Raw genomic sequence first — 14,395 nt, forward strand, 5'->3', positions numbered from 1 at the left:
TTTTTTTTCTTAATTAACATTTAAGTGTCAATTTTGACAACGAAATATAATTTAAAATAATTCAAAATACCTTTCTAAATGATGTACTATCGGGACGTGCGTTAAAAACAAAAGCAATGTATATATAAATATTATATTAATCAAAGTTTTCGCAACTCTATTCAATTTAATAAACAATCAGATTACGTTCCACTGGACACTGTTAAGAAGAGGAGCGTAACGGAATGATCCATGTTTGCATTAGGTTCTTGGAAAATTAAAAAAAAAAAGAAAGAAAAAAAAGAAAATGAGAACAGTTCGCGCGGTTCTACACGTAATATCGAGCGACCCGGTGACCTCTCGTCATGCAATTGATTATTTCAGGTGAGGTAGTCGGAATATGTTGTCAGCAAGGAGGCGTAGTCCGTTATGGAGAGTCGGTCGGACAGCATAAAGGATCCGATTTATTATCCTGCGATGCAGGAGATCGCGGAGGGGTCCGTGACCGCGATCGACAGCGAAACGATCGACAGAAGGAGCAGGAGTTCGGCGGGTAGCCAAGAGCTCGGTTTCGAGGAGAGCAACGCGTTGAAAGTACCACGTAAATTTATCACTAACTGGCGACAGGCCTGCGATCGTACACGCGACAAGACGAAGGATTTGTTGAAGAGATGGCGAACAGTGTCGACCGCCGTCGACGAGATCGTCGATCCGCCGGTTCCCAACAAGCAATTGGAACGTCCCGGTTGGAGCGTGCACGTTTGGAGTAAGCACACGTAAATTCCTCTTTAGAAAGAAAACGTCGGGCACGATACCACCAGACGAGAACCGCTTTAAGTAGAGATCGCGTGCACCGCGTTTCTCTTTCTACGCTCGTACATTCAGGGAAAGATTAAGGGGGATGATAGCTGCCGTTGCGTTCAAGAAAATCTTTGGGAAATTTTTACGAACTCGAATACGTGAATGATGGTCCACTAGAGACGTTCGCGCGGCTTTAATTTTCACGTTGGTTACTGCTGAGATCTAGATCAAGAGAAGCTAAACAGTACGTTCCCAATAAGTATTCAAGTGTAACGGGCAGAGTAAAAGCTCCAGGTAAAAGTGAAATTAATAAGCTTCCGTTGTTACTAGACTGCGGATCTTCATGCATTTATAGGAAATTTGAATGCGCAGGAACCTGCAAAATGTGAACGATATGCAAGAATATAAAAAAGATTGAAAGTAAAGTTCACGTTATAATATTTGCAGAATAAAATAGATTCCTATTTAGGTTCAATTTTTCTAGGCACGTTCGCGAGGATTTTATTTTGCATAAAGATCCGCAGTCTAGTTATTACGTTCAGAGAGGTATTCTATATCTTGAGACTATCCTGTAGAAGTCCTCCAGCTGTAGGTCCGGATGCTTATAGGCCCCTATGCTATAGATCTCGAGGTCCATGCCTTAATCTGACTCTGAGTACAATTTCTCTAACTTGAAGTTGATAAAATCCATAGTTGATCAATTTCATCTCGTTCTTTTCTTTCTCGCTTGGCCTTTGTTTTTTCGTTTTTTTTTTTGCTCTCATCGACACAGCGACCTGGGTGAGTCGATACCCCAGCGACGAGAATCTCGAGGCTATCGAAGAAGATGGGACCGCCATGGGAGGTAGATTGAAGGATCTAGCGCCCATACAACGGGATAAATTCGCTCACTTTTTCACGTACCTGCTGGACCACGACAGAGACGGTTACGTCGACAGGCAAGACTTTCGAATGCTTTCGGAGGTATCTACCAGCCTGTACGCAAAATAAATGGACCGTTTACTTTGAAAGTGGTGCAAGTCCATTTTCTCTTGTACTCGGTTGTCAGAGAAAATTAAAGGTTAACGTATCTGTTAATTAAAAAATTTAGGCAAATTATATGAAGTCTGGCAATGTTTCTACTGTTTTATCGATATGTAATTTGGTTATATAAATTTGTTTTAGGCGTGTTTTGGTAAACCGATGTATACTTACGGGCCGCAAATGGACTTACACCACTTTCAAAATAAACGGTCCAAATGCTTACGCTTATTTCCAAGGTAGAGTTAAATCGATATTTGTCGTTCTGGTTGATTCAATTTTTGACTTGTCGAGCTAAACAGTTACTTGGTAGAACCTTAAGGAACCATGAAACGAATAAAATGAGAAACATTTTTAAAAAGCGACTCAGGAGATTCGCGGATTGGTCTTGGAACGGGCCGGAATACCTGCGATTGCTGGAGGCCGAGGAAGGACTGGCGGAATTGATCCTGGACGAGAGGAAGTACGACGGCGAACAGAGAAAGAGGATCGGTTTGGATGACTGGCTGTGCTGGTGGGCACGTGTCGTCGCACCTGTCGGCGGCGCTTCCTACAACGACGTCCCTTTCTGGCTGAAGATCTTGCCGAAGATATTTTTTCTCGCGATCAACAGCTCGGCGAACGGTGTCATTTCGAAGAGCGAACTCGCCGCGTTCTACGGATCGGTCGTTTGCTTGGAGTCCGACCGGATCTCTAAGTGCTTGGACATTGCTTACAATTCTATGACTTCGGTAAATCGTTCTTGCTGAATTTCGAGTCGTGTTTTTGAATTTATTTATTTATTATGCATATAATTCATCCACGCATACAGTCGTCGATGAAATTGTAGAGTCCGCCTGAAGTGAGTCACTCGAATGAAAAAAACAGGTTTTTCGAGATTTTACCAAAGACTTGCCAAGTCTCCGATAATTTGATCGACGACTGTACAACCAGAACAAACAACTGTCGGCGTATCCGCATAGCTCGAGGACTCATTCTATTGAAAAACATGAATAGAAAGTACAGAAGTCGAGAGCAGTGGAGGTATAAGGAGTACGAGAACGGTTTAAAATGATTTTTTTTTTTTCTTTCTTCAGAACGGAGGTCATCCTCTTGGCTGGGCGCAGTATCAGCTCGTGTACGGTAACTTCCTGTTCGGTCGAGGTCCGTTCGGTCCGGGCGAACATTTCCTCGGCATGACGGATTCCTGCATACTTCGCGGCAACGATGTACCATTCCCCATCGATTATTCTGCGATGAATACGCCCAAGGACAAATTGGAGGTGTACAGTCCGCACTGCAAGACCGCTCGACGCAGCGTCGTAGTTTAAAAAAAAGAAAACGAATGTTTATAGGTACAAGCGACAATCGATAGAAACGACCCGGCGCCAAAATGGATCACCGTCACCCTAATCGTATATTCGCATTCCGTTTCGCGCGTCCACTCGTCGCGTGAAACTCTTCTCAGACCAATTTATTTATAAACACACGTGTATTTTGGCACTTTATTCTATACAAACACGCAAATATATATACGTGCGATTAGAATGTACGAATTATTCCAATCGCATTTTCAATAGAAACGACGGATACGAAGGTTATTGCGAGATTAAATGACCGCTTGGCCTCATCGCGAAAAGGACGCCCGGTTTTTAATTGTCCACGAATACTTATCGATTCATGTTTGTACGTGATTCCGCGCATCGATAACGTCGAGACGCCCGTCGCGACGGAACGACGACGAGTCGATAAATTCACTGTCCGTCGCGAAATTCTTTGGCGAACGGCGAGCAACGAACTTCGAACGATGGAACATTGGTCCTCTAGATGGTTTTCGCATATGCACCCACGACGTACATCTCGATTCCGGATTCGTTCGTGCCTCTTTCGATTTTAAACAGGCCCCTGTCGCCCCATTTTTCACCCCAAGAGTTCGTGACCAACTGGAACAAAAGGTAACGTCGCAATGAATCGGTGGATCCCAAAGAAAACGGAGTTTCTGCTTGATATAAACACCAAACTTTTGTAGGAGTCTAAACGAAAAATAAGGCACGGAGATTCAAACTGATGGATCCATAGTCGACCGATTATACCTACATTACCAATCGTGTACCCTACGATTCGTGTTGTCGTTTGACTTCTTATTCTTGGATATGGGACACGCGGATACTACACTTTTACGTTATACATTTTACGTTATCGAAAATCGGGGCCAATCGAGTAATCTTACCCAGAATTTACGCGATTCTTCGAAAGACGATTCTTCACCCCATCCGATTATCCTCACCGCATGTAACTCAATTTCGTCGTTCTCCAGACTTCGATCGTGTCTATACACTGTACCCGCAACGTAGTTAAACAGATCACGATAGACCATCATGATAGCTGCGAACATTGCAATATTTCTATCGTCAACGCATTTTACGTTAATCAGGCACGGGAAAGTTACCTTGCACGGGGCCCCACGTTAAGATATCGTACATAATGTCGTTCTCGTTACACAAACGATACGTAGGTCCAACTTTGTACAGTTCTGTTCGAAGTGGATTCGGTGGAGGTGCGCAACCAGCTTCCTTCAAGGTGGTATTCCTTTCCAGTTTGCATCTCTCGGCGATCCCATTGCCGCTCGTATACGGATAGCATGCTTCGTCGACCAAGCTGAAAAGGAAATTGTTTCGGGGAAATCTAATTTATTGCATTTTCAATGCGTCCATGTATCAAACTATATTTTCAGGTCTGGTAGGGTTAACTATCCCGAACCGAAGCAAAGAAATTACACAATAATTACCCGAACTTCTTGACAAATTTCCACGCTATTTCCGTTTGTCCTTTTTCGCATCCTTTGTTTTTCATGTTGCACGAGATTAAGTGTTGTGCGCTAAGATCGACCCTCTCGACGCCCTTGCTCATGATAGCGAATCTATCGGATGCTATACTCGCGACACTTCTCACCCAGGATGAGCTACACTTTCCTTGGTCTACGACACCGGAAATGTAACCTGGCCAATGCTTCCTGGCGTCGAATTCCCGTGGCAGTATGTCAGGATCAAAAATACGTCGAATACATTTCATCTGTTTGAACTTTAACGACAGAACGCGTTAAAAGATTCTACGTTTGTGAAATTAATTAATAATTTTCGACGTCAAGTGGCAATTAATTTTGTCATAGGTAGTAACGTTACTAGAGATGGTTTTATACCAGAAGATCCTTACTATTTCCGACGGCTCGTCGCAACCCAAGAAAAACTTGGCTTCTTCGAGCTTTGTGCCCCAAAATATATTGTCAGGATCATCCACGAGGCACCGATCCTTCTCGCAGTACACTGTAGCGTCTCTGCCCATTGGGATGCATTTACTGAAACCGAAGGAACGTTAAAAAACAATAGAACGTCACGACACATGGACATTTCTAGCGTACACCTACATTGGAAAGATAAGAAAGAAATTTACCATTTGTTGCAGTTGTCTTTCAAGGTTTCGTTGATGTTGTAGTACCTCCCCTGGAAGAAGCATCCTGGAACCCCGAACAAATTAGGTTTAGAATAGTCACCTGGGATCGTTGATATTTATCAGAGAATAGACTTTTCCCGATTGCGAAGGTTGGGAAGCCCCTGCGACCTAAAGACCACACGTGGCTTTTGTGTACGAATTAGATGGAGTTTGAATAAGTTGTGCCCCAAAACGTTTGCTCTTTTGAACATTTTGCCAAAGAAGGAAACGAGACAAACAAATCGACAAACCTCAAATTTATTCGAAGCCTAGGGTTTTGCCCATCTCTGTATGTAGCAAACATCGTTTTGTAATTCCAGCTAACCGAATGCCAAAAGTTTCCTCGCCTCTGATTAACTTACTCACTTCTTATTTCTTCAGGAGCCGACGTTGTGGTGACGTTGACTCCTCCGCAGTGACTCCAGAAGTCTGGACAGCAATCGTCGTCGCTACTTCGGTTGCAGAAATCGTCGCAGTAGCATAACGTGTTGTGTATCGGGGCGTTGCACTCGTCCTGACGTCCCGGACAACATCTGCCCGAGGGATACTTGGCAGCGCAGTAAGAACCAGGAAAGTCTCTCACACTCTTCACGACGGACAGCAACAGGACGAAGACGATCGTCGTTAGGCTCTCGCACGATCTCATCTTCGACGATTTCGATTCTGCAACGAATTCGGTTGTCTGTGATCGGAGAACACGTCCTTACCTCTTTTTCGATAATAGTGAAACTACGAAGGTACGAAAATTGTACGAATTCTACGCAGATACCAATTCGTAACATGGAAAATCGTGACATGGATTTTTCGTTGATACGTTTCGGGTCAGACGTTGTAGTCAGACGTTCTATTCCCCTTAATCAGAGGCTGCTCGACAAGGAAGGCTTATTGAAACGTATTTCAGGCAAGGGGTTAAGAGTGAGTTTTCTTCGAAAGTTCATGGGTCTATTCAAGCCATCTCAAAGATCCAGAGATCCAGTTTCAACGAAATGCCCTTGGTATATTAAACGGAAGACTCGTTTCTGTGGAACGAGCACCATCATCGGTACAAAACGTAACGTTACTGGGATTTGGCCTCGATCTGGCACATAAACTCACGAGTAAGACTCATCTGGTAGATTCTTCGTTAGAAGTGACGCTATTAATCGTTTTTCCAATTACTTTATAGTTTATTAGCCTGTCAGAATCCGCTAGATAAGCCTGAACGATGAGTCCAACTACCAGATGCGCGATGAAAACCATTGATAATGTTCTCCGTGCCAAACCTATTAGTGTCATCGTACCGTGCACTTATTACGATATCGAAGTACCGCGAGCGTTACATTCATCTGAACCTCTGACAGAACCTGAACTTCTGTTGGACCCTCGCAAGCAGCTTAGAGCGTCAACGTTGCAAGAAGTTTCGAATCTAGAATGCATATTCGAGACAGGGAAGAACGAACGGGGCACACGCGAGTTTACCGTACTTTCGTTTCACGGAACTATCGCGGCAAACTTTTCAACCGCACTTTCACTTCTGAAAACGTAAACGAACCTTGGTCGAGTTTCGGAATTCGGACGTGGCGCGAATACGTTGTCGGAAACAATGCCGAGGCTCGCGTAGCTCTTTCGAGTTCTCGTTACATTTTATTCAGCCTTCGTCCAGGTGTACTCGATAGATTTGGGATTCAACAGCTGGCATCGTTCGTCGACGACGGTGCCAAAATGCGCGAGCGTTCGACGAGTCATCCTGTCTCGTTTGGTATCGCATCGAAGCGCGTCCCTATCTTCCTCGTTAAATGTCACACGCGCAATTTGCTCGTTGCAAGGTTCGTTCTTCCCCGCGACAAGGTGGAGGAAGTAGACCGTGTTGACCCTGGTACATCTTGTGCAACGTGGTAGCGGCACGAGCTTAATTTGGATTTTTCTGTGTACCGTTCTTTCTTCCGTCTTTGTATAGGTATCGAAGGTAATAGAAACCGTGTTAGAGAGTGATTTAATCTAAATCATAAACAACGAAATTTATAGGATAAATAATAATTGACACTGTGGCGTTGGATATGATTGGACAATAAGAAAATGTGTCAGACTTAGGTTCAACGAGCAGAATTCTCGCAGTATCGTCGATACATCAATCGAGCCTCTACGTGTGGTCGTTATCGAACGTATTATAATATTAATGGAATTTGCTAGACTGGAACGTATCGCATTCGGTTTTTTGACCTCGCAGTCGTCACTTTTCACGCACGGTCGACCGTTCATCTTCGAGATGCGGTAGCAGCTTAGAACGATACAACACATATTCAAACTGTCTATTTACATTCCATACGATTCTCCTAAATTAGAATTTAAATCGCGCCTTAGTTTACGCGACACAGAGTACGAAAGGAAGAGAGACGAACGAGAATCCCAGTCGTCTCGGGCATCCCTCCTCGGTTACTTTGCGCGCATCGTTCGTCAAAGTGTCCCGCGACTCGCTCGAGAATCCGTTTGCTGCGAATCGCGTAACAAATCGTGGAGTTTCTATTATAACTTAGCATACACGTACGAACGAGCGAGCGAAAGACGTTCTTGACCCGTTTCGTTTCATTAGGGATAAAGCGACGACGCCAGCCGCGATACGATTACACGCATCTGCCCACATGTTGGGTAGCTGAAACTGTGCCTTGCGGAAAATAAGACATCCACCTTTCTCGATCGCGAAGACACCCTCGACGATCCTACCAAAGTTTCGGGTTTCGTATACGTATCACCCTTCTGTAATCATTTTATGTACGCATACGTCACGATGAAAGCGTTCGGTGCAGCGCTTGACGTCAGGGATGGAATTACTCAATGAATGTAATAAATGGATAGCTATGCAATATTTTACAACTCTGCCACGATCGAGATGAACGCTTCGACGAACAATTCGCTGGGACGAATCAGAGAGCTCGGTATCCTGATTCGTTACGTCGAAATCGATCCGACAGATGGAAACAAGCGATGGACTTAATACCGCGTCGGTGCTTATCGCCACCGCGAAAGACAGAAATTAACGAGAATATAATTTATCATATCTTGAACGAGCAACGATTATTTTTAGACCGCGATCATCGTACTTGGCGCGTCGCGTGCTACGATCATTCGCTCTTCCTATCTCTATTTTCCATATTAGATCAGCTGTTCCTATATCCCACCTCCTCCTGCTATTTTCTTTAAAATTCTCCTTGTGTAAGCGATCGATCGATAACATTCGAGACATATTTTCCCCATCGAACGTCGTTATTATCAATCCACGAGGCAATTCGAGGAAAAATCCGATACGCCTCTAACGCCGGTATCTATATTTGGATCGCGCGTCATGTATTCCCGCGCGAATACCTTCATAATTCGAACAATTTTTTATTCGACGCAAATTATAGGTCGTCGGAGGAAAAAAGTCGGGCATAATAAACAGCCTGCCATGGCGGTGGACATGACGTCACGCGGGTTCCATCGAATACATCACGAGGTAGAATTCCATTAGATCTGCATCGAGGAAACCCGCGCAATTTCGTGTAACGAACAAACGCGTACGCCTGATGCGAACGACTCTGCCAGCCATGCGTTCGTAAGACGCTTCTGCGAGACGAGATTCCTTTAACGAGCACGATCGACGAACGCGGTGACATAACGCGAGTTATCAAAGTTTGCGTCAACGTTTACGACAGCTGTCTCGTCACTCGAGCTGCGGTAGATTATCCGACGATCGAGGAATACGCAGAAGCAAAACTGTTGAATACTAGGATAACCAACACCTTTAAGAATTACAAATTTACGTATGTAATTTGTACTAATCATCGTCGGTTACCCCTACAATCTTAAGGAGGGAGGTGTTGGATATCGCTTAGGCTGATCCGTACCTTCTGTACCGTACCATCTGTACCGGAATCTTCATTACTCTAGGTTAATCGGTAGTTTTATCTTCATGGGATAAGTAAATATTTTTAAGTTTCAAAAACCTAGTTTTATCCGTCCATACACCGATTACGCATCCGATCCTCGTACCCTTACTCGCTAGCTTCGATTCTCATTGGTCCTTCCCCTCATTTCTACCACCTTCCGAATCCTTGAACACAGACCTTTAAAAGGCACACCAAAACTCCTCTCTCGACCTCTTTCGTAACACAATTTAACAGAAATAGGAACGCGGCGGTAATCTAGTTTCCAAGTACCGAATTGCGGTAGAAACCGAACATCGAAACAAATCGGAATCTAGCAAAACCCGTAACGTTCGATTACAAAAGGTTACGAAAGCGTCGGAAGGTTACCGAATCGCTGAAAACGTGGGATCGACAGGAACGGAAGTAGCCGAGGATCCTGACGCATGCTCTTTATTTGGAATTAGGAAGCAGACTGATGGGATTCGTGTCGCTGATATACCCGAGGGTTTCGGTACCAAAAAAGCAACTCCTATCGACGAGTATCCGATTTAAAATTATCGGCGCCGAAAGTTGATACAAAATACGCGTAAGCATCGCTACTTATAACTTACAATTATAGCGGCGCGTTCGAGATCGGTGGCTGTTTTAAGAAAGACCCGATCGGCGAAAAGAGGTTGGAGAAAGAGGCTGGCGACATCGTATATTTTTAAGCGGGTGTTGAACGGTTCAGGGCCGAGGGGTTCCGTTTATCCGTAAAATGAATGGGCCATCGGATAGACACCCCGTTCGATATTCTGGATGCGCTTATTTTTACAGCACCGCGCGAGAAGTCGAACGAATGCCGGGCAGAATATCGAACCACCTGTTGGTACCGAACCGAATACAAAGTGAAACACCGACTTCGATCGAGCCCGTTAGTTAATTTTAAACTCATCTGTACGCTAAATAATGTTCGCGGGCCCTCGAAAGCGCAGGACGGCGATCAGTCCGAGTCTCATAAAACGTTTGAGAGCCTAGACGTCTTTTTCGCGATTCGCAATAAACATCGCGCGTTTAATATCTCTCGTTTCGCAAACACGCGCCTTCCCCTCCCGTCTTCTCACGTGGAGAGATTCTTTTTCCTCTTCTTTTATTCTGTTTATCGGAGGACCGGAGCGCCGATGCTTGTACGAGATTTTTCAAATTGTTCGCGCGCTAAAAATAAAACAAACGTCATATTAACGCGTACGCGCCCGTCGTCCCAAATTCCGATCGTTCTTCCTGAGTTATGGATGAGATCGCGACTTGTTTATTTATAATTACGCGTGTTTCGACAAGCGAGATCAGCACACCGCGCGAGAATCATCCGTCCGCGTTACCTGTTCTTGGAAATTAATTTTCGTTTACTCGATCTGGCTCGTGACGCGACATTCGAGGTAACGGAATCATCCTTCGATAAACAAGAAACAGAGCGATAATAGCTTTTATGTTGTTTTCATACTTCTTCGTAACTTTCGCGAATATCGCACAATTGCACATTTCATGCTTACTGCGCGCGTTTTATTGCAGACGAGGCAGGATCAGATTTTTTTTTTTTTTTTTTTTTTTTAAGAGAAACATTGAGAGAAACGTAGTTTAAGATCCGACTGACGCGATTTAAGAAAGCTTGGTACGATTTACGAGCCTCGATGACTTTTGAAAGTATCATCGCGATTTTTATGATATCGCGATACGTTGACGAAAAAAATGTTGTATAATTCACGCAGTGAATTTATTTTTATGAAAACGTAAACACGTAAATGTAGCTCACGAAAAATTCATGGATGGAAAGGTTTTACGCAATCGTCGTACAATAACGGCCGCTAACAGATCAAGAGGTAGGGGACGCAGACGTGAAAATAAAATTTCGTGTCCTGTCACGAAATGTTGTAAGATGTTCGTCACAACGTGCCTTGAATTCCTCTAGATATGTTTTCGCGAATCTGGATTAAGGCTAATCGTGTACGGTATAAAAAAAGATCCAGACGTGTAGCGATAACGCCACTGTATGCACAAGATTGGAAGGAGCGTTCTTAGGTAACTTTACGTACATTTACTAAAAATATTTACCAACTGCAAAGGTCAGAGCTAAATACATACACGAAATCAATGGATTCTCTCTCAAGATTTTCCTTCTCAGCTTTGCGTTTGATTGCAATCAGAAGAGTGCATATCCGATACAACGACGTCGCATCTCGACCACTATGTCTTTACGAAACAAGAACCCAAACTTCCGTTCTTACGTTTCTATGGGTATTAACAACTTCTCGTTTACGTGTTTTAAAGTGCATCAATAACAAACCAATCTTATCTCTCATCGGTCTGCAGAACCGCCATATGAAATTTCAAACTGGAACAGATAACGCTGTCAAACAAAGCGTCGCATGCGAACTCTACCCTCGACGAATAATTTTTTCGCGACTGGTACTGCGAAACGAATCATCGTTGTTTAAGCAAAATAAAAAGTACAATCTAGTCTTTCACATTCGACAGCTTCAGCTGAGAGTGCCAAGGTAAGAAGATAAATCCCGCAAAAAGCGAGCGTGTCTTCGATTGTCGATTGGTGGTATTACACAACAAAATTGTACAACAAATCTGCAAACAATAGATAACGGAAGCAGAACAGTCGGGACGACCGAGTATTCCATGGAGCTATAGAAATTATCCTTGACAGTGAATGATGCTTCGTTCCGGAGGGTCGTGTCTCCTAATAAAAATTTCTGGAACCAACTGTTGGAACCAGTTGTTCGCCAACTCTACATTCGTCATAAAGCTGTATTAACGGTCGCTGTGTTGTAGTCCAATTTAAATTCGCATAAAAATGTCACGTGCTGAAATTTGTACGATAAAATAAAGTGATTGGCGAAACACGCACCATGTCGTTTTCAGTTCAAGTTTCGAGCTCATACGTGTGCCATCTGACAACACTTTTCGGTCGTGAAATTGTGAGAAACTCCGCGGTTTATAAAATCGACCATTTCACGTGCAATGATTATCAGAAAGGACCCCGTCCCAATGGGTATCGTGTTGTCTACTTTAAATTTCCGAAAGGGACACCACGAAGTTGTTTATCACTTACTCGTGGTCAGGAGCTGTTATCGAGGCTATCGTGGGTCCAGAGAAGGGGCTAGTTTCTTCGTCGAATATCCGCTACCACCTGCCAAGTAAAAAAGGAAAGACACTCCACGTACTCGAGTACTCTGGAATACGAAGTCACGGTTGGTTCGCGATCGTCAAAGATTAGAAGAGAATCAACCGGTGCTGGCGGCTCGAAAGCACGAGCCTAACTGGTCCGCGACCACGCTAAGTAAACGCGAGGTAAACGCGGGAGTGTCGTATGTGTCCCGCGGTTCATCGTGATTCAGTTCCGTTCGATTCGCGTTTCTTTTCACTCGATTACCTACTTAGCGGATCTCTTTGCCACTTCCGTCGAGATTCGTCATTCCTCGGATATGCAAAGGTCTCCTATCAGACTCGTCATCGACACTGTCGTCGTCGTCATCCTTTTCCACCTCTCATCTCCCGTACGAAATTAGGTCTGATTAGTAACTAATTGTAGTAACTAATTGACAAACCAGTAACCAACTGGTCTGCGTCTGCAACACTAGACATTGCAACTCAGATGTCATTTATATAGGCGTACAACGTTCATCTCCAGACTTTAGAAACCCTAAAATTTAAGGTCTAAATCCTAAATCTGTTCATGGACGCTGGTGTCTCGTTTGAAATCTCTTCTCTTCCGAGTCTCTTCTGTCTATTTTCTTTTCATTTTCGTTTCGTTTTCTTCTCTCTTCGACCGATACATTTTTATCTTATGCATTAACAAAGCTTAGTGCACTGTTCTCTCGTGACCACGCTCTGTAATTTCCCTTAACGCTCTTATCGTTCGGTGATCCGGCCCAAGAGCGTAATAAATGAATGATTTATACGAATATCCACAGATAAGAGTAACCTTGAGTATAAAAATATCGTTTCAAGTCCATAAGACGTCTATACTGTAAAGTTACTACACCATATTCATACTTTCAATTTTATGTGTGTCCTACTTTCAATCGTCTACTCAAAATTAATAGACTAATTATCGGGGACGGAAGAGTCTCGATGATTACGAAATGGAATTTTGAAAGAAAAAAAAAAAACGGGCTCGTCCGGGATTTGAACCCGGGACCTCTCGCACCCTAAGCGAGAATCATACCCCTAGACCAACGAGCCGTATTGAAATTTAGCCTCTAAAATTACAGTCATAAATCTGATCACTTTAATGAGTCACTTTATGATAATACACATTGCTCTATCGATGAGTAATACTCGAACTATCACCTGATGTGGTAATATATATTCGTATAGAATACCATTCACTCGGTGAACGCTATCAGAAATGAAGTTCAATGTTTTTTCTAGATCATGTACTCTGGGATCTTGTACATGAAATTAACGTACACCAATAGAGAAAGAAGACATATTTCTTTTTTTTTTTTAATGTATGTGTACCGTCAAAAAATCATGGAGAGTTCTGTTTTTCAGAAAGATTCTTTAGTAGAACTTATGAATTTTTTACTCGTGAAACCTTCTCGTCATTTACTCGATGTAAAATAAAAGTTGTTTAGCATTAGATATTAACAGCTACGATACGTTATGTTGATTCTGTAAGAAGCTGATTTCATAACGGCGCCGTGGCTTAGTTGGTTAAAGCGCCTGTCTAGTAAACAGGAGATCGAGGGTTCGAATCCCTCCGGGGCCTATGCGGTTTTTTTTTTTTTTTACATTTTTCACATAATTCATTTTATTAATAAAAAAGCGATTGTCACAGTGTTGATCGAATAAAGTGTTATTTTTTGTTAGCGTTTGTACTAACTTAAGATTAAGGACAATTATTTTTCTGGAATATACTATTTATACAGATCCATAAATACCTATGTCGATAAGTGACGCGATAAGAATCGACAACACTTGAAATGCAATCATATTTCATTTCAAAGATACACCTCCGTTATCTGAACGTTTCGCTACTCGAATGCTCCACTATCGGAAGGTCTCATTATCGAAACAAAATACGTCCGGGCTTTGTATCTGTCCCCATTAAAACAATCTATAACATACCGATCGAAATGAATTCCGATTCCAACGATCTGTAACGAAAGTAATAATGTTTCATTGCTTCGGCACTTTTTCAGATCCTCGTCGGAATATTGGGCGCGAAAATAAAAACCGAAGGTCCTTCGAAACGG

At 43.2% G+C, this 14,395-nt stretch overlaps 2 protein-coding genes and 2 non-coding genes across 6 annotated transcripts; 2 read left to right on the top strand and 2 right to left on the bottom strand.

Annotated features, from left to right (window-relative positions):
* Positions 1-56: 56 nt before the first annotated feature.
* Positions 57-3,121, top strand: LOC128889769 (uncharacterized). Its single transcript, XM_054147732.1, has 4 exons — positions 57-745; positions 1,553-1,743; positions 2,163-2,531; positions 2,877-3,121. Exons 1-4 carry the CDS (start codon positions 409-411, stop codon positions 3,108-3,110), a joined length of 1,131 nt encoding a protein of 376 aa, XP_054003707.1. The 5' UTR covers positions 57-408; the 3' UTR covers positions 3,111-3,121.
* Positions 3,122-3,125: 4 nt separating this feature from the next.
* On the bottom strand, positions 3,126-12,466 carry LOC128889768 (tubulointerstitial nephritis antigen-like). 3 transcript variants are annotated; one of them, XM_054147730.1, is made up of 9 exons: positions 12,247-12,466; positions 6,800-7,245; positions 5,635-5,931; positions 5,230-5,293; positions 4,993-5,134; positions 4,568-4,860; positions 4,229-4,437; positions 4,010-4,164; positions 3,126-3,722 (listed from the first exon to the last, which is right to left on the bottom strand). In XM_054147730.1, the coding sequence occupies exons 3-9, from the start codon at positions 5,912-5,914 to the stop codon at positions 3,603-3,605; spliced, it is 1,263 nt and encodes a 420-aa protein (XP_054003705.1). In that variant the 5' UTR covers positions 5,915-5,931; positions 6,800-7,245; positions 12,247-12,466; the 3' UTR covers positions 3,126-3,602. The 3 variants fall into 3 exon arrangements, with proteins under 3 accessions (XP_054003705.1, XP_054003706.1, XP_054003703.1); XM_054147731.1 differs by lacking the exons at positions 6,800-7,245; positions 12,247-12,466 and adding an exon at positions 6,549-6,724; XM_054147728.1 differs by lacking the exon at positions 6,800-7,245 and having other exon boundaries at positions 3,127-3,722.
* Positions 12,467-13,307: 841 nt separating this feature from the next.
* Positions 13,308-13,379, bottom strand: Trnap-agg (transfer RNA proline (anticodon AGG)). Its single transcript has one exon. It is a non-coding gene; the product is annotated as a tRNA-Pro (tRNA).
* Positions 13,380-13,834: 455 nt separating this feature from the next.
* Trnat-agu (transfer RNA threonine (anticodon AGU)) lies at positions 13,835-13,908 on the top strand. The gene has a single exon. It is a non-coding gene; the product is annotated as a tRNA-Thr (tRNA).
* The last annotated feature ends 487 nt before the right edge of the window (positions 13,909-14,395 follow it).

Source organism: Hylaeus anthracinus, unplaced genomic scaffold (assembly GCF_026225885.1).
Source record: "Hylaeus anthracinus isolate JK02 unplaced genomic scaffold, UHH_iyHylAnth1.0_haploid 11997, whole genome shotgun sequence".
In the NCBI taxonomy this organism is placed as follows: Eukaryota; Metazoa; Arthropoda; class Insecta; order Hymenoptera; family Colletidae; genus Hylaeus; species Hylaeus anthracinus.

Excerpts from the sequence above, each read along its gene's own strand:
- LOC128889769 (XM_054147732.1), top strand. The coding sequence starts at position 409 with ATGGAGAGTCGGTCGGACAGCATAAAGGATCCGATTTATTATCCTGCG. Across the intron at positions 746-1,552 it reads TTGGAGCGTGCACGTTTGGA|CGACCTGGGTGAGTCGATAC; the intron begins GTAAGCACACGT and ends TCATCGACACAG. Across the intron at positions 2,532-2,876 it reads CTTACAATTCTATGACTTCG|AACGGAGGTCATCCTCTTGG; the intron begins GTAAATCGTTCT and ends TTCTTTCTTCAG.
- LOC128889768 (XM_054147730.1), bottom strand. The coding sequence starts at position 5,914 with ATGAGATCGTGCGAGAGCCTAACGACGATCGTCTTCGTCCTGTTGCTG. Across the intron at positions 4,165-4,228 it reads AACGTGGGGCCCCGTGCAAG|CTATCATGATGGTCTATCGT; the intron begins GTAACTTTCCCG and ends CAATGTTCGCAG. Across the intron at positions 3,723-4,009 it reads AAGAATCGCGTAAATTCTGG|TTGGTCACGAACTCTTGGGG; the intron begins GTAAGATTACTC and ends CTTTTGTTCCAG.